We start from the raw sequence: 26,210 nt of genomic DNA, 5'->3' as shown, positions 1-26,210 counted from the left end.
CAGTAGAAGAAGGTGAGGATCAGAGGAGACAGGATCAAACAGCCTTTTTACACAATGCGGAGGATTAACCCCTTTGGTTCCACAGTGATTATAACAAGCATGCTTTACTGCAAATACAGACTGATTTTACTTTTGTGGGTTGAGTAACACTTTAACTCTTAGTGTTTGTATCTACGTTTCTGTACTCTGGTTATATCTCTTTGGTTATATAAACTCTTTCAATAAACTTTTACTTGAAACAGAATAATAATAATTTCTAGGAAAACACACAATCCTTTAGACATTACACTTTTATTTTTAAAATATTTAGCATTTTGACACATTTTTATACAAAATTACCTGGTACAAATAAAATTTTGAAGAATAAAAAGGAATAAATACATTTTCACAAAGCAAGATTCTAAAAACAATGTTTAAATAACAAAAGAAATAAAATAAACATATTTCTTGTTGGCTATGTTAATCATATATATATATAAATATACAGACACACACACATAAATATATATGTATGTATCTATATATATATATACATATATATATTTGGAACATGTAACATTTAAATGTACTGTTACACAGAATGATGCTTACGGGATAGTATGGAAAACCTGTGACATTTGGAACACAGTGAATTTATGTAAAATATGTTTGTCACTATATTTCAAGCCAGGTGTATTTAAATTAATCTCTTATAAAAATTGTAATAGTGGAAATAATACTTTCTGAGCCAGCAATACAGATGTTTATATATTTGACATTAGAAGGGTGGTTTACAAAGTGCCTATTTATCAATTATTTCACCCAAGATTCACACATTTTTAATTTGAATCTTTGGTGAAAAATGTGTAAATATTGGGTGAAAGTTGTGTGAACCTGGGGTGATAAATAGACCAGTTAATGTTAGCGTTCTCTGCCTAGTATCTCTAAGATTTGGTATAAGTGATTTTGCGGAAACAAAATATCTGTGGTCGATTTTTGAACACTGCCAGGAGTGTTTAATGCTGGGGCATTTAGACAGAAAGAGGAGCAATACACAAGATTACCCGTTCTAACCCATCATCTTCAATATTTAGTGAGATTTCAATACATTGGTGTTCTCAGAGTTGTAATTACAAAGAAATGTACAGTGGTTGTGTACATATATATTTTTATTTATTAATGAAGGTCAAGGCTAACAGAATTATCATTTAAAAAGATTTTGTGAGCAGAGTGTTAAAAAAAAGCATGCTACTTAAAATAGCTCTAGGTAAACAAGTTAATTTAATATATCATCATATGAGTGACTCAACTCTTATTGGAAGGCTCAGCTAAATGTTTGAATCAGAGGGAGTCAGCTGGAAAGGAGATATATCTGCTGCTGTGCTGTCTCTTCTCCAACAATCATTTTCAAATATAATATGTCAGTTCAAAAACTTGTAAACTTAAAAAAATAGAACAAAATTACCTCAAACTATGTATGTTTCCATATGCACAGGTCATATATGTTTGCTGGTGTTTGCACTTCATTACTAGGGTGAGAAATGGAAACAAATCTGGATCTTATTTATTGATACTACTGGATAAGCCAATGAATGGTGCTGTTGCTCTTTATTTGAAGACAATGGGAATGTCAGATTTGAAAACCATCTTCTCTAGAGTGGCTATCAATACCACAGGCTGGTTTTGCCATGAGATTCTGTATAATGTTTTCCCTTGCTATATACTGAATTGAAGCCTGTGTTGTAAGAACATGGAGCAATCTGTTGCCCCATTTACCCAAAAGCTGACATTTATGCAGGCCATAGACGGGTCGTTTATCGTCTGAATTTTCGTCCGAACGAAAAATCGTCCGATATTCACACCATTAGTGGGGCAATGCCGTTGACCTTTTTTCGCGTATCTTCTCGTTTCTTTTTATCAGTCATGCTGGAAAATACACGAAAAATGGCCGTTTTTCGTAAGCATTGGTGGCAGCATCCATGGCAGCAAGAACCGATTTTTTGTTTATCGCCCGACAATTTGGCCGATAAACGGCCCTTCTATGGCCAGCCTTAGTCTCACAGTTGATATACTTTATCATGGACTACATCCTTCAGACCTCACTAGAAAAGAAGAGGATGGGAAATGGCCCCAGAAGAAAGCACCCATAGTCTAATAACATGGCACTGCTGAACTCTGACATGGCTTATTCTGCATTTAGCTTGGCTTTATCCAAACTTTACAGCACGATTTAAAGGAAGGTTTCCATGAAGACTATAAAATGTGGACCAAGGGGCAGGGGCGGACTGACCATTTGGAAACTCAGGCACTGCCCGAGGGCATGGGGTCAGTAGGGGGCCCCATGAGATGCCCCTGGTACCTTTTTCATAGGCTTTTTTGAGTTTGGGCAAGGACACAGGGGCCCCATGATCCCCTATTGCCCGGGGGCCCCATGAGTTGTCAATCCACCCCTGCCAAGGGGGAATATCCTCCATGCACACTAATGATCCTAAAACATTCCTCTGTTATGCTGCAGATATTGTCTTGTAGATGCCATATGACAGATTACAAATATCATAAAAGCAGGGCATCTCATTATGTCTGCAATATCAATATGGTTCCATGGAGCTAACAAAAACTGAATGAATAATTATTGAACTTAAATATTAAAATATTGCTCCCCTATTTATAGGCACCTAACAATAACCTCCTTAACTGTCCCTACCTAAGAATTTTGCCTTGCATAAATAAATTAATAATTGAAACCACATCGGATACTTAGTCAGCTGGAGCTGTTCTATTCCTTGTAAGATTCAGCAGTAAGCATTTATCTACTTGTAAATTGACGTTAAACAGGCAAGAATTAATGTTTATGTGATTGTACCTTTAAGTAACATTTTATAATAAAAATCCACTAGAGGGTGACCATTACCTGTGGAATCATGATTTCGCTATATTCAGGGGCAGGCTCAAACAGAACTTTTTTCTGAGTATAGAAATGTAAACCCCAGTGAGAACATAAATTCAGAGATCAAAAAAGGTTGAAACAATAAGGGCTTTTACGGTGTTTTGCCTACCAAGTGCTGCCAAATTCTACAAAGCTCCTAAAAGCCTTATTACCATTTTTATATCATTAACAGAAAGGCCAGTATAGGAGATTACTCCCTTTTTGTTTTTTTTCTAATTTTTGGGGGTTTATTCTGAAGTGACATGAGGCCAATGATCAACAGTAAGTCAACTATTAGAATGTATTTATTGGGCAAATTCCACATGGCAGTGCTAATAGCAGTTAAGATTTGATAAGTAAACTATCATCATTTAATCTGAATACGTCAAACTGAACAGACTTTTAACTGCCTTAGTAAATGGGAATGACGGTACTGTTTACCACATTTTAATTTACACACAGTGATTAACCAAACAAATATCAAAATCATTTAGCAGAAAAAGGAAAGGAAACTGCACTTCAAAATAAAAGCCATAACAATTTAGTGAATGGTCCAGTAAAAGATCGACCACCTGAAGCATCTCTCTCTTTCAGAGCGTGAAGTTTCTTGTGATCTATTTTGCACTGGATTACAGTATTTACTGAAGGTTTAATGAATGATCCGGCACAAGGCATACCATTAGAATCTCTGCACTCTAACAGGTGGTCTGTCTTACACTGGACCATTCAATAAATCCTTAACAATGGCTTTGATTTTGTAGTCAGGCTATTTTTCATGTTTTGATAATGAATCAAAGGTGGAGAACAAACCACTTGTGAGCCAGTACCAGGCTCTGGAGGTGTATGGGTATAAATATCTGTAGAGGAGCGCAGCATCTTCGATTTTATGGAACGTATCAAGATCATTTACTTCATCTAACCACTAGCTTGTAAAGAATAATAGTAATGCTTAATATAGCTTATTAATAATCATTCTTTTATCATAAATAGAGCTTTTTTTGCTCTTTCTCTCTGAACTTTACACTAGCTATTCTAAGTGGTGTTCTATACGGCTTCTGTTGGTGGAGCATGCAGGCAAGGACATAGGAGTATTCACCAGCTCTATTGAGCAGCACCATGCACAAGTCAAAAATCCGGATGGCTGCACTCTCTTTAGGTCCCTCTAGACCTGGAAGACGCATAGCAAGTGTGAAACATGCTTTACCTGTCTCTCTCCATGTGTACTTTTGTACCATTGAGGTGCTTTTATTAATTGTTTTTTAATAAATGAAGTGTTGCTCTGCAGAACATCTGGATTTTTCACTTGTGTACGTAGAGCGGCGAGCTGGGCTAGCATAACTCCTGTGTTTGGGAAGTGAATGTTAATTGCTGGTTTACCTTGAGCAGCCTTAGAAGCTGATATTCCCCAACACCAGTTGAAATCTGACTGGATCGAATAGAAGCCCCCTCCAGAACTGTATAGCTGTAGCTGTTGGCCTGCCTTGAGAGATCTGACATTGCGTAAACTGTATGTGAGAGTGTGCAGAAGAGGCAGAGAGGAAAAATGCTGGATTGAAGCAGAATGACCATTTGTCAGAAGTGGAATGATAATGGGTTAAATGGACAATATGTTGTGGGCACATTTACAGAAGTTAGAGAATGTGGAAGAGATGAGGCGGTAGATAGTGTAAAATGAGTGAAGCAGAAGATGAACAAAGCGGATGAAAAGTGTTGTGGACAGAATGAGACATATGGACAGAGGAGACATCAGATGGTCAACAGTATAAGCAGAAAGTGGTATGGGCCAAGTAAGGAAAAAGGGGACAAAGTGGGCAGAAGGTGGTGTGAACACAGTTGTTCAAAGGTGGAGCAGACAAAGTGTTGTAAAAGTATGAACAGAGAGGAACTAGACTGCACCATAGTGCAAATGTGGCTAACAGAGAAGCAGAAAAATATTTGAGAAAGCAACTACTATTGAGACCAAAGCACCGTATCTCAAGTAGACAGCAGAAGAGAGTTTATCCTGGCAAAATGAGCATTCTTTCTTTTTAAATATAATCTAATATATTTTCAATCACTCCTTAGTTCTCAGCATTTCTGCTTACATGCAGTTTAACTTTGGTTTTTGAGTTAGCTTGCGTGCAGTTACTATAGTAAAATGTAATACGCATATTGCACTATGGCATTTCATGGCAATTTTAAGTACATTTTGGAGCTTCATGTTGAATTTTCAATATCTTATATTTTGTGATTTAACATAAAACCATTATAAATGTGTGTAGAAGTTAAATTCTTAGTCACCTTTAGATCCCATAGATAAGGTTCATAGATCATTGGGTTTAGCAGTTTAGACCTGGGTGGAGAAGGATTGAGAACTGCTAGCTTATACGGCTGCTGTGTATCAGCTGCAGCTAAATATTATGCATTTAATAAAACATTTTTACTTGTTCAAAATGAATCGCTTCTAAAAACATTAAAATGTACCTCTGACAAAACTATAGTTCTGGAAAGAGTAGAAAAGTTTAGACCCTCTGTCAAGTTGTTATTGCTGTGCATTTCCCAATTGGACAGATTCACCTCTTTATTTGTTCTGGTGACCAATGTTACTGAAATAGAAATAAACAAAAAAAAATGAATGTGTCAACCCAGCTTTAGGCAGTTGTCCCCAGAACATGTGTTCCCATTGGAAAATGTTTACCTTACCTATTGTTCTGGGGACAATCCAACATTTTAGTGTTGTCTCCAGAACAATAGGTAAGGGGAAATCTTCTAATGGGAACATATGTTCTGGGGAAAACTCTAAAATGTTGGATTGTTCTCAGAACAATAAGTAAGGTAAAATCTTTCAATGGGAACACATGTTCTGGGGAAAACTCTAAAATGTTGGATTGTCCTCAGAACATTAGGTAAGGTAAAATCTTCAAACCTGGAACACATGTTCTGGGGAAAACTCTAAAATGTTGGATTGTCCTCAGAACATTAGGTAAGGTAAAATCTTCCAATGGGAACACATGTTCTGGTGACAACTGTCTAAAGCTGGGTAGACTCATTCATTTTTTTTTTGTTCAGCCAGCGGCTTAAATGAAAAAAAAAAAAAAACCTGACAGATTCTCGCAATGACACCACGATGTGTGATGCTGGGATTTTTCCCATTGTGCTATTGTATTCTGACAGGTTGACTTCCCCGCCAGAATACACTGATTGTTGACTGAATGCTGGTTTTCCAACAAGACTGTTCGAAGAAGCCAGTTGTTAGACCAGCTTCTGTTGATCAGACATCAGTAGACATGTATTGAAAATCAGACGGTTCCTGCTGAACTGGCCAACTTTTGATACATATGTACTGGGCTTTAAAGGGGTTCCACTAACTTCCATTTGCATCTCTGGGACAGGAAGTAAAATGGACATCTTCCCAATGGAACATATACAGCAAAAAATAAACTCAGAAGTTTAGCCTTTCTGTACTCTATCCAAAACTAAAAATAGGTTTTGACTATACATATAGTACACTTTAACTTGGGGCTATTGGTATACAATCACTTTTAGTACTTGAACTTTAGTTCTACAAAAGAAAGCAAAACCAGTGCAAGCATGCTAGGATGAACACATCATTATTTGGTTCAATTTAAAAATATGTTTTCTAATGTTTAAAAAATGGATTGTACACAGCAACACATGTATTTTGTACTGTAATTCTTATACACTTTACAAAGTAGATGCAAATATCTAAACCTTTTCTTTGTATTATATTCCATATACGTACTTCTGCAGGTATATAAATGGGAAAGTGCTGATGCCATTAGAACAAAGGCTGCAAAGATGCAGAAAAGATTATCCACTATATGGTAAGAGGATTAATTATAACTGAAAATACAGATGCAGCTAGCTGTAATCGTAATATGTAATACTGCACAGAATCCTCAAAAATTCGATTTTATATTTGAGCAAACAGCATAGTTTCAACTAGAATAAGTAAGGTGTCCAGGAAGGGATAAATGCAGCTTTTGCCATTGAAGAGATCGGTGTTTTCACCTACTCCCCTATTGCATTTTCCAAGCAAGGCTTAAAGTGGTTGTAAACCCTTACATATACAAAGTGAAGTGTCAGGCCTCAGGAAATACACAGAGATGAAACTAGTCCTCCTTCATTAGTTGTACCTGTTTATCTACAGTCATCTTTTCTCTACATCCAATCACAGTGCAGAATTTATACAGCTTGTCTAAGAGTTCAGAAAAAAGGGGACGGAGAGCTGAAATTACACTGCGAGTTCAATGCGGAGAATTTTGAGGGCCAATTGGAGTGAAGAGACACACATCACTCCACACAGCTTACAGGACCAGAGCTGAGGCTGTCAATCTGCTGGAGGTCCCTCCCCTGTCACCATTTTTCACATGCAGGGCCATCCTAATAGCCTCATGGGTCCATGGGCAAAGTTACACACTAGGGCCCCTACCAGCCTGCCCCAATTTACGTACCTACTCTCAAGAATTAACTTATAAATAGTTAATATGTTTAAACATATATTTATAAGTACTTTCAATTAACTCAATTTTAAACAATATAAAAATGTGTGACAAATCAAAGACTAATCAACACAAAGGGCACAGTACAGGGGGGAGGTAGAAGGGCACAGTACAAAGGGGGAGGGTATTAGGAGGGCATAATACTGGGATCAAGAGGTCAAAGTACAGGCTCCTGGATGCTGCCCGGGACATGGCCATCCCAGAACAGCTTGGTAAAATGCATGATTATGCCGGCAAATCTGTGACAGTTGGAAAGTATAATTTATTGCAAGATTGTCATGGGGCCATGCACCTGGGGCCCCTGGGTAGTACCCAGGGGTGCTCATTCACTAATATAGCCGTGTTATCTTGGTGTTGGCAGAGGAAAGAATCAGCAAAATCTGGTGCAGCTCTGCATTGAAACCAATCAGCTTTCATTTTATTTTTTTTGCCAAAGCTTAATTGAACAAGCTGAAGTTAGAAGCTGATCGGATACCATGCACAGCCGCACCAGATTTTGCACTTTCCAATTTTAGTAAATCAACCCCTTACTGCTCTTAATTGAAACAAGTACACACTATAGAGCAGGGGTCTCCAAACTTTCTAAACAAAGGGCCAGTTTACTTTCCTTCAGACTTTAGAGGGGCCACACTGTGTAGTAAAAATGTTGCAGCATCAGTTGGAGTAAACAATGTCCCATTGTTGGTGTCATTGGGAGGAATTGTGACCCATCATTGGTGTCATTGGTAGGAATAGTGCCCTATCATTGGTCTTATTGGTAGGAATAGTGTCCCATCACTGGTGTGATTGGGAGAAATTGTGTCCCATCGCTGATGTCATTGGGAGGAATAGTGCCCCATCATTGGTGTCATTGGTAGGAATAGTGTCTATCATTGCTAGGAATAGTGCACCATCATCTGTAGGAATAGTATCCCATCAATGGTGTGATTGGGAGGAATTGTGCCCCATCATTGATATCATTGGAAGGAATATTGCCCCATCATAAGAGTCATTGGGCCCCATTGTTGGTGTCCTGGAGAGGAACTGTGCCCCATCGTTGTATCATTGGGAGGAATTGTGCCCCATCATTGGCATCAATGGGCCCCATTGCTGGTGTAATTGGGAGGAACTGTGCCCCATTGTTTGTGTCATTGACAGGAACTGTGCACCATTGTTGGTGTTGGTGTATGAAATAGTGCCCCAAGGGCTGGATAAAGGCAAACAAAGGGCCGCAGTTTGGAGACCACTGCTATACAGGGATATGCATTGTTCATATTTCATGTCAGAACTTTACAACCACTTTAATGATGCTGCTGCTGCTAAGCAAGGTCTGCCAGGCATTTGACAGATGATGTTACAAACATTTATGGGGGTCACAAACCTATAACAAGGACTACATCCTACACCTTTCCAGCTAATATATAAACCATTTGTTTTGGGTGGACTTTAGAAGGGAGTTTAAAGACTATAGCATCTATGGGATTGTTCCTTAGTTATGTGTTAAGCCACATCTAATGGATTCTGGGTACATAGCAACACCTTTGTACTAGAATAGCTCATTATTTGTATTTATACATATCTCTAGCATGTGGAATGTAAATACAAAATTTCATCATGACTATGTAAAGATAATAGAGTAGGTCATATCTCTGTCATAACCAACCTGGCCTGCTGTGAAAGATCTTCATAACACTTATAAATAATACCCTTTATGGGAAAAATGTCAACCCATACTAATAGGCATTCAATGACATTTACAGGCAAAACGTGCACATATATAATTAAATATTGTTGATAACCTGTAGTCTGTATATTGATTAGGCTGTTGTAACTGCATCGTAAAATGCACACTAGCAACAAGTCACAAACGTTTAAAGTGAAAAAGCTAGGATTTTTGGCACAGATAACAATAACTGCTTAATATGGTGTACAATGGTCCCCACTCACGTCTGTTTGAGAAGTGGCAAATTGTGTATTCTGTTGGTTAAATTAAGCCCTGAAACTTTGAAAGTGGCTATTGGAAGATGAATTGGCTAGACAGCCTTTAAAGCAAATTGTTACTTAGTTTATCATAGTAACAAAGAAGGAGATTCCACGTTCAGCATAAAACTGAATTCCCTTTTTCATTTTTCCGTGTTTACTGCACAGAAATGTACCAAAGTAGATTCTTTTATGAGGGCCAACGCAGCCAAACTCTATATATGTTGCAGAGGACTTTCAGCTCTCCAAATCCATCAAGCTGGTATAGTTTCTCGAAACCATTTGTGTAGGTAACACAATCAGATCTCCATTCTATATATTTAAGTGAGGTAGAAATGATAAATCCCGTGCACTCCTGTTTCCAGGTGACCAAAACAGCAGAGATAGGACATATTTATTATTTTTGTTTCATTTATCAGTATTTGTCAGACGCAGCCACAGTCTTTAGCTGAGACCTCTTTGATAGTATGATAATGATTTTTGGAGTCCAGAAAAGAAATATCATCATCGTATGCTAGAGGCCTGCAGCAAGGTCTTGCTCTCACTTTTTCTTTTTTTATTTTCTTCTTTCCTCGAATGCTCTGTAAAGAGAGGTCGTAGTTGCGCACAGCAGCGTCGCATGTACCACTGCAATAGCGGAACAGAACTGTCTCGTCTGATACATATCCCAGCCCCAACTCGCTGACTCTGACTTCCAGTTCCTTTATGGTGCATGGCTGTTTCCGTACACGTGCTCTCTTCATCCTGGGTACATTTTTTGGGTCGTCTCCAGAATGCAAGGACTGGCTGTACCTTTCTACCAGAGTAGATACTAGCTCTCGGATTTCCCCTTGAGTGTAGCTTTCGAAAAGGGCGGTGTCTGAAAGGGAGATGACACAGTAAATAATATGTGGGCAAATAAGTTATAAGTTGTCATAACAAAAGAAAATCTGACACATTTTTATGTACATTTTCTAAACTTTGCAACTTCTCTTTCACAATTTCAGAATTAAATATAAGGCAATAGCACTATATCTGTAAATTTCTGCACATATCTCCCAGACTTTTCAGGCAGGCTTCCTTGTGCTTTACCTCTCATTAGGTAATCATCATGTTAAAGTGATACTCCAGACAAAATATATTTTGTTTTTAGTTTTGGAGTAAAGAGAGACCTCATGTCACTAGTCATAGACAGTAATAGATCATGCCAGAGATTTTAAACTTTCCCCACTCAATCCACACTACAACTGGTGGTATTCAACTGTAACTTAGTCAAGCATAAAATGGAAAGATTTGTGTGTGAAGTGCTGGATAAGAATTTTGTAGGTATTTAGATCTGTTGATATTTTAGTTAAAAGGCTGGGTCCAAAGTGGAGGTCCCCAGATTGACAAAAGTAAGTGTGATGAGAGTGGCATATGTATGGTTGAAAGTCCAGTTCAATTTTTATTCATAATGAGATTAAAGACGATAACTGTTCTGCCACCAGCAGGAGAATATATTATGCCTGTCCTGCCTGCAATATCAAATTTGACCACTAGATGCCGGTAATTAATTTACTGTTTTACAGGAAATAGAGACTGTTTAGACAAGAGGTAACAGTTAATAAATCTTTCCATAATTCTGAGAGAAAGGAAAGTGATGCATTTTGGGAGCTCAGACTCCACCTTAGAGCCTGGGAGAGAAGGAGCCAACTATCAAAGCACGTTGGATGAAAACTTAAACCTTTTTGCATCCCCTAGAGGAAGCATCACTGGTAGGCTTGAACCTTCTGCCATCTATAGCCTAAATGTTCATTGTGTTTTCTGTATGTTCTTACATTGACACACACAGTATGTTTTATCTGTTTTTTTTAATTGCTTCACCCCACACTGTTTTGTTAATAAAGCTTCAAGATTACATTCAGTCTGGCTTATTGCAGAATAAGATTGTTTAGCTGCATGTCGAGTTATACACAGGGAAATATGTAGCAAGGACAGAACAATAACCAACATGTTTTGTGGGCATAACCAATCCCTCTGTATCTGGGCTTGTGTTGGTGAGGTTTGGAAGAAAACTAATTCACAACTGGTGTAATGGATGTGACTTCAATTAATTGTTTGCATGTCCACCCCCTCCCAAAGGAAAAAAAAAAAATATATATACAGTATATATATATATACATATATATATATATAAAAATATTTATATATGCACTATATTGGCAAAAGTATTGGAATGCCTGCCTTTACACGTACATACACTTTAATGGCACCCAAGTCATAGTCCATAGGGTTCAATATTGAGTTGTACCACCCTTTGCAGCTATAACAGATTCAACTCTAGAGTCCAGTGGCAAGTGCTTTACACCACTGCATCTGACGTTTTGCATGGCACTTGGTGACACTTTAATAGTTCCCTTCACTGGAACTAAGGGGTCAAGCTCAACCCCTGAAAAACAACCCTATACCATAATCCCCCCTCCACCAAACTTTACACTTGGTACAATTCAGTCAGGCAAGTACCATTTCGAATTTCGGACAGAGAAGCAGAGAACACGTCTCCACTGCTCTAGGTCCAGTGGCGGTGTGCTTTACACCTTGGTATTCCGAAGCTTGGCATTGCATTTGGTGATGTAAGGCTTGGATGTAGCTGCTCTGCCATGGAAAGCCATGAAGCTCTCTATGCACTGTTGTTTTGCTAATCTGAAGACCACAAGAACTTTGGAGGTCTTTAGCTATTGACTCTGCAGACGGTGACTTCTGCGCACTGCGTGCTTCAGCCCTGCTCTGTCATATGACATGGCCTACCACTTCATGGTTGCTGTTGTTCTGAGTTCCCTCCACTTTGTTATAATACCACTAACAGTTGGCCGCAGAATATTTTGTAGCAAGGAAATTTAATGGATGGACTTATTGCACAGGTGGCAACCTATCACGGTACCACGCTTGAATTCACTGAGCTTCTGAAAGCGACCCATTCTTTAATAAATGTTTGTAGAAGCAGTCTGCATGACTAGGTGCTTGATTTTATACACCTGTGGCCATGGAGGTGATTGGAACACCTGAATGTAATAATTTGGAGGGCTGTCCCAATACTTGTGGCAATATATATATCTATATATATATATATATTTATATACATATACACATAGATATATGTTTTGTCTTGTGTGTGCCTTTTTTCCCTTATTGCACCTTCCAAAAACATTTTTTCTTGGGATTACTCCTCTCTATTTTCCATCTCTTATTCTCATCTCCTTATTATTCCATAATATTTTCCTATATCTGTCTCTATTGCCAAATGATCTGTCTGTCTTCTATTGCTTTCCAGACTTCCTGTTTTTCCTCTTTTTTTCTTGCTCAAATTCTCCTCTTATTATCGCTGTTTACCTAATAAATACCTTTTTGACTTACTTTTGCAGTGTTTACTTTACACTACATTTTTAAATACTTTCTTTTTATTGTTACTAAAGACACAGTAGTTTTGCTGCTGCAATTACTTTGCATATCTGCTTAACGGCTGTTGAGATAATATATTGTTTATAATATATTATTGTTTATAATGAACTATTTTGTTTACAAACAGTTCTCCTCCCCATCAGAGATGCTTGGCCGGGACCCAGTGATTGACAGCCGCAGCTGTGAATGTATACGTGATTTTGCGCACCCTTGTCGCCCTGTAGAAATATTTCTGCTATAGGGCGATCAGGAAGCGGTTAATAGTCAGCGTGGGTCTGAGAAAAGGGAGCACTGGCTAGTGTTCTGAAGAGCTTGTCCAACGAATACTTCTGCTAAAGGAACTTAGCTCACTCCTGAAATTACTTGTTGCTGCACTTTAAAAAGAAGTCTGCTATCTGCTTTCAGTCAGGACTTCAACAGTGCTCAACTAAGAAATCAGCAAGACGTCCTCAGTCTGAATAGTTCTAATTTGGGACTATCCAGGATGAATTCTGAAGTGTTTTGGGCGATATTACCTGCTCATATTCAGCCAAATGCTTCAGAACTCATTGGACGCCGCTTCACAGTGCAGATGGACAATGGCCCAAAGCATACTGCAAAAGCAACCAAAGAGTTTTTTAAGGGAAAGAATTGGAATGTTATGCAATGGCCAAGTCAATCACCTGACCTGAATCCGATTGAGCATGCATTTCACTTGCTGAAGACAAAACTGAAGGGAAAATGCCCCAAGAACAAGCAGGAACTGAAGACAGTTGCAGTAGAGGCCTGGCAGAGCATCACCAGGGATGAAACCAAGTGTCTGGTGATGTCTATGCGTTCCAGACTTCAGGCTGTAATTGACTGCAAAGGATTTGCAACCAAGTATTAAAAAGTGAAAGTCTGATTTATGATTATTATTCTGGCCCATTACTTTTGGTCCCTTAACAAGTAGGTGGCACATATGCAAACTGTTGTAATTCCAACACCGTTCACCTGATTTGGATGTAAATACCCTCAAATTAAAGCTGACAGTCTGCAGTTAAAGCACATCTTGTTCGTTTCATTTCAGATCCATTGTGATGGTGTATAGAGCCAAAAATGTTAGAATTGTGTCGATGTCCCAATATTTATGGACCTGACTGTACATGCATATGAACTTTAATGGCATCCCAGTCTTAGTCCGTAGGGTTCAATATTGAGTTGTCCCACCCTTTGCAGCTATAACAACTTCAACTCTTCTGGGAAGGCTGTCCACAAGGTTTAGGAGTGTGTCTATGGGAATGTTTGACCATTCTTCCAGAAGCGCATTTGTCTTCTGTTGGATGAGTAGGCCTGGCTCGCAGTCTCCACTCTAATTCATCCCAAAGGTGTTCTATCAGGTTAAGATCAGGACTCTGTGTAGGCCAGTCAAGTTCCTTCACTCCAAACTTGCTTATCCATGTCTTTATGGATCTTGCTTTGGGCACTGGTGCGCAGTCATGTTGGAAGAGGAAGGGGCCACTCCCAAAATGTTCCCATAAAGTTAGGAGCATGTAATTGTCCAAAATGTTTTGGAATACTTACACCTTAATAGTTCCCTTCACTGGAACTAAGGGGCCAAGCCCGACCCCTGAAAAACAGCCCCACACCATAATCGCCCCTCCACCAAATGTTACACTTGGTACAACGCAGTCAGGGAATACTGTTCTATTGGCAACTGCCAAACCCATACAAGTCCATTGGATTGCCAGACAGAGAGGCGTGATTGGTCACTCCAGAGAACATGTCTCCACTGCTCTAGAATCCAGTGGTGGCGTGCTTTACACTATGGCATTCCGACGCTTTGCATTGTACTTGGAGATGTAAGGCTTGGATGCAGCTGCTCGGCCATGGAAACCCATTCCATTAAGCTCTCTATGCACTGTTCTGCTAATCTGAAGGCCACATGAAGTTTGGAGATCTTTAGTTACTGACTCTGCAGACAGTTGGCGACTTCTGCACACCGTGTGCTTCAGCATGCGCTGACCCCATTTTATGTGGCCTGTTACTGTTGTTCCCAGTTGCTTCCACTTATAACATGGCCTACCACTTCATGGTTCCTGTTGTTCTGAGTTCCCTCCACTTTGTTACAATACCACTAACAGTTGACCGTGGAATATTTAATAGCAAGGAAATTTCATGAATGGACTTGTTGCACAAGTGGTAACCTATCACGGTACCATGCTTAAATTCACTGAGCTCCTGAGAGCGACACATTCTTTCACAAATGTTTGTAGAAGCAGTCTGCTTGCCTAAGTGCTTAAATTTATATACCTGTGGCCATGGAGGTGATTGGAACACCTAAATCCAATGATTTGGAGGGATGTCCCAACACTTTTGGCAACTTAGTGTATCTTTTAACAACAGAATCTTTTTAATCTCTACTAAATGTTTTGGACCCTTATAGATAGTATGATTAGGAATGAAATTGCTCCTGCAGGGGAAAAATTCCTTCCCGATACCCTGATATGCAATCGGATATTCCCTGGATCAACTTTACATATAAATGTTAGTATCCAGTTATATTCTGTGTATCTAGGAAAGAATCCAGGCCTTTTTTTAGGCATTCCATTGAGCTGGTCAGAATCAACTCTTGAGGGAGTCTATTCCACATTTTCACAGCTCTTACTGTGAAGAAACCTTTCTGTGTTTGGAGTTTAAATCTCTTTTCCTCCAGACATAAAGAGTGCCCCTTTTTCCTCTGTGATGACCTCAGGGTGAATATCTCTATGCTGAGATCACTATATGAACCACTAATGTATTTAAGCATGTTGATCATATCCCCCCTTAATCTCCTCTTCTCAAGAGAGAATAAATTAAGTTCCTCTAATCTTTCCTCATAGCTGATCTCCTCCATGCCTCTTATCAGTTTGGTTGCCCTTCTCTGTACTTTCTCCAGTTCCCCAATGTTATTTTTGTGAATTGGTGTCCAAACCTGAACTGCATATTCCAGATGAGGTGTTACTAATGATTTGTACAGGGGTAATATGATATCTCTCTCTGGAGTCTATACCTCTTTTAATACAAGAGAGGATTTTGCTCGCTTTAGAAACTGCAGCTTGGCATTGCATGCCATTATTAAGCTTATGATCTATCAGAACTCCCAGATCCTTCTCCACCATTGATTCCCCCAGTTGTACCCCCCCCCCCAGTATGTATGATGCATGCATATTCTTAGCCCCAAAGTGCAGAACCTTACATTTATCAACATTAAACCTCATTTGCTACATAGTTGCCCAATTAAACAGTGCATTGAGGTTGGCTTGTAAGTTGGAGACATCCTGTAAAGACGTTATTCCACTGCACAGCTTGGTATCATCTGCAAAGACTGAAACGGCATTTTTAACCGTTTCAATACCGTGCAATTTTACACCTTCCTGCCCAGGCCAGTTTTCAGGTTTCAGCACTCTCACACTTTGAATGACAATTGCGCGGTCATACAACACTGTACCCAAACTAAAATTTTATCATTTTCTTCACACAACTAGAGCTTTCTTTTGGTGGTATTTAATCACTGCTGGGGTTTTTATTTTTTGCTAAATTAACAAAAAAAGACCAAACATTTTGAAAAAAAAACACATTTTTCTTTGTTTCTGTTATAAAAGTTTACAAATAAATAATTGTTCTTCATAAATTTAGGCCAAGATGTATTCTACTACATGTCTTTGGTGAAAATAACCCAAATTAGGATGTATTATTTAGTCTGTAGGAAAGTTATAGAGTTCACAAACTATGGTATAGATCTGAATATTGATCAATCCTGAAGGACTGACAGTCAATCTAATTTCTTGAGGTCCAAGAATGTCAGAACAGTACAGATATCCCCAAATGACCCCTTTTTGCAGAGTAGACAGTCCGACGTACTTCATAAGAGGCATGGCGAGTTTTTTGAAGTATTTTTTTGTCATAATTTTTCGGAAAATGAAAAAATTAAAAAAATTATTTTCACAATTTTTTTTTACATACTGTCACCAGTGCAGTACAGTGTCATCATATAACTGGCATGGCGGTGAACAGGGACACTGACTGGTGACAGTATGAAAAAAAAAAATATATATATTTTTTTATTTTTTTATTATATTTAATTTTTTATTACATTTTTTTTAATTTTTTTTAAGATTTTTTTTTCATATTTTACTATGACCAAAGTAGTACAATGTTACCATAGTAACATTGTACTACTTTGGGGAAGTGATCAGTATTTTTTTTTTTTACACAATTTGCTTATAGCAAAGAATTACTTTGCTATATGCAAGCATTTACCTGAATGAAATCGATTCATTCAGCTTTTTTTTTTTTTTTTTTTTTTTTGTGCTTAGCTGTAATTTGGTCACAGCTAATCACATGACATATGCATGTGATTAGCTGTGACCATTCACAGCTAGGCACTAGTATACAATGGATGGCATCATGAATGAAGCCATCCATTGTATACAACTGTCATGTGACCTGCTGTGATTGGTCACAGCAGGTCACATGGTACCAGCAACGGGAGCTGGTACTCGGATCTGTCATCGGCCGTGTCCGAGGTGCACGGCCGGTGACAGATCGCACTGCTGCGCCGCTCTGCATTAGTGCAAACGGCGCATGTGCGGGAGCACGCCAAATGGCGTGTACCCGGAACGGAGAGACACTTCTGAAGCCGCCAAACGGCCATTGGCCGGGCGGCTAATGGTTAATCCCAGACCTTATATCATTTATGAATATATTAAAAAGTATGGGTCCTAACACTGAATCTTGGGGTACACCCACTGGCGGACTGACTATTTGAGCACTCAGGCACTGCCCGAGGGCCCGGGGTGAGTAGGGGGCCCCATGAAATGCCCCTGGTACCTTTTTATAGGCTTTTTTGGGTGTGCTTTGAGTGTGAGCCCCATGATCCCATATTGCCCGAGGGCCCCATGAGTTGTCAGTCTGCCCCTGAGTACACCACTGAGAACCCTAGACCAATCGGAGTATGAATAATTTTCCACTACTCTCTGAATACGATCTTTTAGCCAGTTTTCTATCCATTTACATACGGATTTTTCCAAGCCTGTAAACTTTACCTTACACATCAGCCGTTTGTGGGGAACTGTGTCAAACACTTTTGCAAAATCCAAGAATACCATGTCCACAGCCACCTCTCTGTCCAAGGTTTTGCTCACTTGCTCATAAATAGAAATCAGATTTGTTTGACAACTTCTGTCTTTCATGAATCCATGCTGTCTGTTGCTTAAAATATTTTTTCCAGCAAGAACTCATCTATGTGGTCTTTTATTAAACTCTCCAGTATCTTCCCAACTATAGAAGATAAACTAACAGGTCTATAATTACTTGGCAAAGATTTTGGTCCTTTTGTAAATATAGGCACCACATTGGCCTTACGCCAATCCAGTGGTCCTATGCCAGTCATTAAAGAGTCCCTAAAAATTAGAAACAATGGCTTTGAAATGACAGAACTCAATTCTTTAATGACCCGTGGGTGTATGCCATCCACTCCAGGTGCTCTATTCTGTCTAAATATTGTTGGATCATTTCAATTGTGAGCCAATATGGATCATCTGGATCTGTGTCAATACCATGCCCATTGTGGACAAGAGCTCCCCCATGCTCCTTTGTATACACAGAGCTGAAGAAAGTATTTAATAAATTTGCCTTCTCTTTGTCCTGTCACCCACTCTAGATTATTTTGTAAAGAGCCTACATGCTCGGACGTGACCTTTTTACTATTAATAATTAATTAATATGTTTTGCAATCTGTCGTTCATTTTTAATTTTGCGGCCTATTGTTACCATCCAGAAACCCACCCTTAAAAAATGCCATGCAGCCATCCCTGGAGTGACATGTAGACAGAAATCAACTGCAAAGAGGTTGCAGAAAATACACAGCACTGAGAGGCAACAAAGGATGCACTAGGTTGGTGATCCCTCTGTTTTCTTGCTTTTACAGTCTTCCCATTGGGTTTCCCCAGCCCACTAGAGGACAGCAAAGCCATGGCCATTATTTGGATCAGCTGATGAATATAGACTGATTGCTTTCCAGTAAACATCTCTCAAGTGCAGGGGATTGGTCTTTTCTATATTAGCCCATGAGGTTGGGATGCCACATTTCTATTAAACATAGAGGGTTATGCCTTTTACTTTAAATATATCTAATAGATCAATTTGCTAACTTTAGCTGTGAATTTCTTTGACAAATAGTTTAACATTAATGTTAAATGTAAAATAGACCTGTGACAGTGCTGGACCTCATTGGCAGAGGCACTCTTGCAGAGTAGAGATGGTGAACAAAGAAAATGAAACCAAATTTTTACATATGTTTTTGTTTTTCATTTGTACTGTTGGTTTGCGTGTTATGAAGTAATGCATGAGGTCCCTACACTGCCAGATAAGAACTACTGATCTAAGCACATAATTTCCTAGGTACTGTAAAATTCAGCGATGCGCAGTTATCAGAGCAAGCAAAACTCCTTTTTTAGAGTTCATTATTATAAAACATTTGGAGTTATAACTTTGCCCTTGAATTTCAATTTCCATTTTGTATGTATTATTATTCAGTTAATCCCTTTCCCTGTACTACTATAATTTCATATAGTTTTAAACACCTTTTTTCTGATGCCACACACAAACCATCTGCATAACAGAGTTGCTTTTTATAACCTCTCTCTACAACTCACACTATTATTTACTGTAATTCCTTAATTTAACCTCTACCATTGCTCAGTGTTACAGTTCCTTATAACTCAGGTTATTACCCTTTTAAGTACTCCGCTATGTCTCTTGGTGTCAACTTAACACCTCAATATGCAGATCCTACAAACATTTTATACCAGTGTCATAAAAATACAGAATTTATTATCCAGGACATATGCAGATCCGCTGCATAAAACAATATTAGCTTTCATTTATTACTCCCAGGTGTAAAATGAAATTGGATTGTAAAGTGACATCTGGGAATAAAACCATTGCTGCAAAGAACTATGTAAAGTATTTAACCCTGTAATTTCTTTTGGGTGGCTTAACATTCTCTTAATTCTTAAGGCAAGAAATTTGAGAAGTAAACTGTTGTGGGTATCAATGACTAAGAAAGGGTTAAGGGTCTGTATGTCAATGAAAGGGGTATGATACCTTTGATCAAAGGAACACTGTTTCCTGCAATGCAGGAGAACATTCCCAATGTTCTTTAAATTAAAACCACCAGATAGGGCCTGGGGAGCAGATAGATGTAGACCAAGTGGTTGTTTGTAAGGAGACTCACTGTAATTTGATGTGGTCCTTTACTACCTGACTGCTTGGATGATATCTTCACAGCATATTGGGTTTCTACACTTTCAAAACATTTGTAAAACACTTTCGATAATTGAAAACATCAGCTAGTTGTGAGAAAATCAAATCACAAACCATGTAAATCTTTGATCTATTGCATTTTGTTCTGAATATATGAATGGAAATTTGTCCAGTCTATAGAGAATCATACAGTTTATGAATCACCATTCTTTGGATTCTCTGTAGATAAGACAGATACACGTGTAAATGTTTGGGCAAATTTGATTTACTAGATTTGACCATCATTGCTAACAGCAATGTCCATTATAAAGTCAACTCAGGGCACACTGGAACATTTGGTTGCATTAAAGGTTTTTATTGATCTATGTGTTCTTAGGTTTCCTTTGCTTCCTGTCCCAGTGTAGGAGGTACAGGGATGAGATTTGAATTTTCAAATTTTGCTCAAATTCATCAACCTCAAATTTTGGTGCTGACCCATAATGACCTGTGCACCCTTGACCCTCATCAATATTTACACAGCATCAAATAAGTTGTTGGAGATGAATAACCCCTCCACCCACTAAAAGAGGGGAAGCTAAATACAGCCATTGGGTTGATTTACTTAAAGTAAATAGACTGTTCACTTTGCAAGGCAATTTGCAGTTTGCAAGGGATTTCTCTCCAGATTCTAGTGAACGAGGTGAAGCTCTGCTGATTTACGTCATCCAATAATATGCAAGCAAATATGCTGTTTTTAAATTTTCCCTGCACATGATTGGGTAGTGTTGGTAAAGTAAAATTTCACAAACACTCACAATGCTCTGGGGAGAAATTCCCTGTGCAAAGGGCAACTTCCTTTGGAAAGTGAACAGTCTGTTTTTCTTTAGTAAAACAACACCATAGTGTCAGTGTGTTGGAGCTGGTAAAAGTGAAAGGAAAGTGTTCTGTGTATTATAGTGATGAGTTATACTCTTCTTTGTCATGTCATGTCTTCTCATGTTCATGGGATTTCATTGAACCAAATAGTCCTTTTAAAGACTGAATATTGTTGCCAACTAGAGATGGCTTGCCCTTCAGTACTTAACCCCTTAGCTGTTTTTTTTCTTATAATTGTCATCTTTTCCCTATGTCTTTTTAAACTTTTAAAAGTTTGGAGATGAGTTATAGCAGCAGTAATTTTATGGACTTTTCTTTTGGGTTGGGGAAAGGTTGGTAACTTAGTAGTTGTTTATTTTCGGGGGGCATTTTGTTTTTTTCCTATTTTGTGGGTCATTTGTTTTCTTTTAGTTTGGGGTGATTAGAGCACAACAGTCACTTGTCACTGGCATATCTTTTTCCTCTTATTATATCCAGCTCATCAGCTCCTGAACCTTATCTTGCCCTAGTGTCATAGAAATCAAATAGAAAAAAAAACAGGTTGAAGATTTTACCCTTCTTTATCCAAAAGTAGAAAAACAGTTTTGGCTGGGAATAGTCTTTTTTAAACAAAGCTTGAACAGTTATAATATTCCACATGAAATGCATTAAAGTGTACATGTAATCAAAACTTTACATATAGCTGTGTGTACACACAAATACACATTTTCTTCTGTAATTTCTTTGTAAGACTGATGTTAGTAGTGAGATCTTCTTGGTGATCCTGCCAGGATACTGAAGTCCTTTAGAATACAAGAGGCACTTAGTTTCTTGCTATGGGCTGACATTGGTGACACTGCCGCAATGAAATAATAATCAGTGTTGTCAGTCCTGCATGTGCAGTTCTTTGCTGGACTACAAGACAATGTTCCTACTGTAGCACAGTATCCTCTGATCATCTTTCCAACTTCAGTGGCCATAGGAAGTGTAGCTCTGTGACTTCTTGCATAGCAAGGTGGCATAGAAACTACTCCGAGCAGCAGTAATGATATCAAAGCACTTTTTACACTAATAATGTTTAGACATGTGCACAACAGAAATTTTCATTTCATTTTGGATGCATTCGTTCACTGAAGAATTTCTATTCAATTTCGGAATTAATTTCGTATCTTCAGCATCCATTTCGTATATTCATTGGTCCAATGCATTTGAAAAATGATGCAGTTTTTTCTGGAAGATTGCTACTGTATATATTCAATATATTATGGAATCGATTCAATATTTCCAGATGCTAGTCCAACCCACCAAGAGAAGTGGCATGAGCTGATTGGAAAATATTGACTGGCGTCATGTGCATCCAGATTAATGAATGAACAAAATTTGGATCCATTCATTAACTGAATCCCAATTATTGAACAAATTTTAAAATGAATGCATTTCCCCATCTGCCCAAACTATTGCAACGGCAAATGAAACAAATGCATTCGTTAATTTCATTATAACTTTTTTTCCTCAGAGTACATGCACCGGCTTTACAAAAGAGAGAATATCATAAATGGTGCACGTTTAGGAGATATTGATTTTACCTACAGGTAAGCTTTATTATAAGCTTACCTGTAGGTAAAATAAAAAAAACAAGTTTACTACCACTTTACAGGAGAAATTTGGGGCTGTTAAGAAAGTAAACATATGCAGTATATTCGCTTCTATGCTACAGCATCATTGTGATGCCGCAGATGTTCCACGTCCGCTCTAAGACTGAGAACTGGGCATTCACATGACCACTGATGGTTCAGTTGTTGGTTTGCTCAGAACGGAGAGCAGTGACTGTCTGTTCCCGCTCTCCACCCTGCTCCTCCAGTGCTTACTGGAGTTCCGAGTGGAGGAAGGGACAGGTGCAGCTGCTTTCTGCTCCCAGAAGCATGCTGGGAGCAAAAATAAAAATGTAAAACCATGCGTACTTGTATACTTTTACACTTTTTGTGCTGCAGCACTGGATCACCAAAATTTCTGAACCACAGAAGTTCTGTCTCTCTGCACTAGCATTAAATTAATCTGTACTGTAAATATTATAGTATAGATTCTTCACAAAGTGATTCAAAAACACTGCCTCTTCAGGCTATCTTTCATCTTCAAAGCAAAAGTGATGGGTGACTTGCCCTTGTTTGAGATTTCACCCTGGTTTTTCTATGTGGAAGTAAACCACCTAATTTGAATGTAAATACGATAATAGATTTGCTGTCAGAGTTGACAGTACTGCCAAGTCCTATCTATGTTAATTGTTTTTTCTATTCCGTGCCAGGTGGAAACTTGCATTTGACTTCCAAGTTCTAAGTGCACCATTCATTAAATTAATGCCATGTTCATTTGTCAAAGTTGTGACTGTATTTCTCACAAATCATTGATACAGAAGGAGGATGTAGTGCTCTGAAATTTACTGAATCAGCAAGCCATCTGTCAAAATGTTTTAATAGAAGAACGGTCTCTAATATTCAATTATAGCACTAAATTATTCTTTATTCCTAAGGAAATAAAGAGTGCTGGGAAAATATATTTTTTGTATATTGAATTTAAAGTACTTAATAGGATTAGTATAAAGATGGAAGATGAGATTAGAATGAAGACACTGCTCTTACATTGGGTAATCATTGGTGGCTTGCGTTCTGTTGCTCTTGGGAATCTCCGCTGTCTTTTTGGTGACAAACCTGTTACAGACCGAGATGAGGCTGAACTGAATCTCCAGCTCCGGAAGAAGACTTCTGTGCAGACCAGTAGAGACAACACAGCACAGAGGAGCATCAAAGCAGGAGCTGTCCTCTTCCATACCTTCATCTTAAGAACAATCAAGGCATTGAGACTCTACAAAAGACAGATACACATGCCAATGTCAGTATATACAGTGGTACAGCATCATATGTTAATGTACGCAGGGACATTTACAAACTACTGTAAGTTAACAGCATTTCTAAGGATAATGAGGATAATGCCAAATTTTATAATTTGTTCCCCTAATCTAAACACAATATGCACTCTATATTTTGAAATTATTAACCAAAAAAAACCTGCGCCAAAAAATATATTTAACTCCTAAACCAATGTTGCTGCTCTTTCTTTACAAACCATCAAACAAAATAAATGAAAAAAAAACAAAAAAACAGTGCAAAAAATATATACATGTTAATAGATACATTTCTTGGAGCACATTGGATTTAAGATATCTTCATTCTTTGGATTGGGACCAGTGGCGTCCTGAGGCAGGTGCGGCCCGCACCGGGTAACACCGACCGCACGGGGTGATGCCGGACCCGCTCCACGAAAAGGTAAGTTGTAAAGCAAGGCGACGATCCCTGCAGGATGGATCTGATCCATCCTGCGGGGATCGTCGGCTTTCTCTACAACTTACCTTTTCGTTGAGCGGGTCCAGTGTCACCCCATATAGGTTGCATGCTGACGATCCCCACAGGATAGATCGGATCTGCGGATTGGGGAGCATAATGGATTGGACACCAACTCTAGGGACGCTCCTGATTGGGACTTTTATTTTTGCACTTTTATTTGGACATTATTTCATATATTATTTTATATTTTGAAATGGAAGCCCATTTCTGGATACAAATCAATCTCCCACCGCCAAAGTTCCCATTATTCAGCAATGCATTTAATGCAAAAAAAACCCTGATTTTTTAGTCCGCTGTGCCTTGCTAGCTGCCGTTTGTCATGACATCGGTTTGTTTGTCATCACATCATCCTGCAGTTGCAGTCCTCTGAACTCTAGGACACTGCAGCTTGACAGCCAAATGAAAGAGTCTATGTCACCCAGACAGTGATGTGACACCTGAAGAAGAAAGTGTGAGGAAGCGGCGCACAGGAACGCAGAGGCTGTGATGGTGAAACTTGCAAATTGTGTTTCTGGACTTCTCTTTCAGTAGGCTTTTATAGTTGGCATATGTAGGCATTACTGCTGATCAACTCAAATAAAGAAAAACCTGAGGTTTTAGTACTACTTTGAAGGAAATTATGGAAGCTATCATTTCTGGTTTGAGATTTTGACCCAGAAAAAAGCAAACTCATAATGAAATCAAAAGTCCCGATCTCCATAACGGGTCTAACAAAGTGACTCAGAAAGTACTGGATCACTGTGACAATCAGGGAGGTGGTATTTTCAGAAGGTAATGGCAGTCTCAGATAAATCACACATGAAGGCAGGCACCTAGAAGCACCTGTTCTATGAGTGAGTCTACAGGTTAACAAAATACCTACGCAACATGTTCATGTTTTCAAATTACAAACTACAAATACACCAGTATGGATTACACCTTACTTAGAATTTTGTTCCAAGATGATAGCATTAAGGCCTCATTCACACCATACGTGCAGAAGAACTGATGGAAACTGATGTGCAGATTTCACTTGTAGAGACATCAGTTAGCATCAGTTTTCATCAGTTTTCATGCGCGCTTCAATGAGTTTTATACACATTGCAGAAAAAATCTGCACGTGATACTAGTGTTTTCTTTAACCACTTCCTGCCCGGACACTTTTACCCCCTTCCTGTCCAGGGCAATTTTCAGCTTTCAGTGCTATCACACTTTGAATGACAACTGCACGGTTATGCAACACTGTACCCATATGAATTGTTTACCATTTTTTTTAAACAGATTAAGCTTTATTTTGGTGGTATTTATTCACCACTGGGATTTTTATTTTTTTTTGCTATGTAAATGAAAATGTCCAAAAATTTTGAAAAAAAGTGTTTTTCTTATAAAATTTTGCAAATAAAACATATCATCATAAATCTTGGCCAAAATTTATTCTGTTATCTTTTTAGTAAAAAAAATAAAATAAGCCAAATTAGTTTATAACCAAAAATTATAATTTTTAAACTTTTTTTTACATTTTTATTTTATTTTTTTATATTATTATTTATTTATTTACATACTGTAACCCTAGCAGTACAGTGTCACCATGGTGACACTGTACTACTTGTGGGGGGTGATGAAGATTTTTTTTTTTTTTTACACTGATTGCTTTTACACCCATATAGGATGTAAAATCAATCATTTCTCTTTCTCTCTGTCTGCATTCTTGCAGCCATTGAGAACTACTGAGTGAGCTGTGATTGGTCACAGTTTGTCACATGGTACAAGGCTGTTGTGAATAGCCTTGTACCATGTGACCTCTGTGATCATTCACAGATTTCCCATGTAGTAAGCAATGATGTCACAAGTGACATCTTGCTTACTACTTTGCATGTGATCACTGATTGGCCGTACAGAGGTCCCGTCCGATGATCGGTGTTTCACTGTCCGGAGGAGCACCGGATTGTG

General features: G+C 38.5%; 1 protein-coding gene across 1 annotated transcript; it reads right to left on the bottom strand.

Annotated features, from left to right (window-relative positions):
* Positions 1–275: 275 nt before the first annotated feature.
* On the bottom strand, positions 276–23,721 carry NRTN (neurturin). Its single transcript, XM_089675704.1, has 2 exons — positions 23,520–23,721; positions 276–10,225 (listed from the first exon to the last, which is right to left on the bottom strand). Exons 1-2 carry the CDS (start codon positions 23,713–23,715, stop codon positions 9,792–9,794), a joined length of 630 nt encoding a protein of 209 aa, XP_089531830.1. The 5' UTR covers positions 23,716–23,721; the 3' UTR covers positions 276–9,791.
* Positions 23,722–26,210: the final 2,489 nt, after the last annotated feature.

This window comes from Staurois parvus, unplaced genomic scaffold, assembly GCF_062004578.1.
Source record: "Staurois parvus isolate SC_StPar_1 unplaced genomic scaffold, SC_StPar_1.0 ptg000013l, whole genome shotgun sequence".
NCBI classification, from domain to species: Eukaryota; Metazoa; Chordata; class Amphibia; order Anura; family Ranidae; genus Staurois; species Staurois parvus.
The sequence above is the reverse complement of the archived record's forward strand: the minus strand, read 5'-3'. Positions and strand labels throughout refer to the sequence as shown.

Coding starts and splice junctions, on each gene's coding strand:
- NRTN (XM_089675704.1), bottom strand. CDS start 23,715: ATGAAGGTATGGAAGAGGACAGCTCCTGCTTTGATGCTCCTCTGTGCT. Junction 10,226..23,519: donor GCCACCAATGATTACCCAAT/GTAAGAGCAGTG, acceptor TCTCCCTTTCAG/ACACCGCCCTTTTCGAAAGC.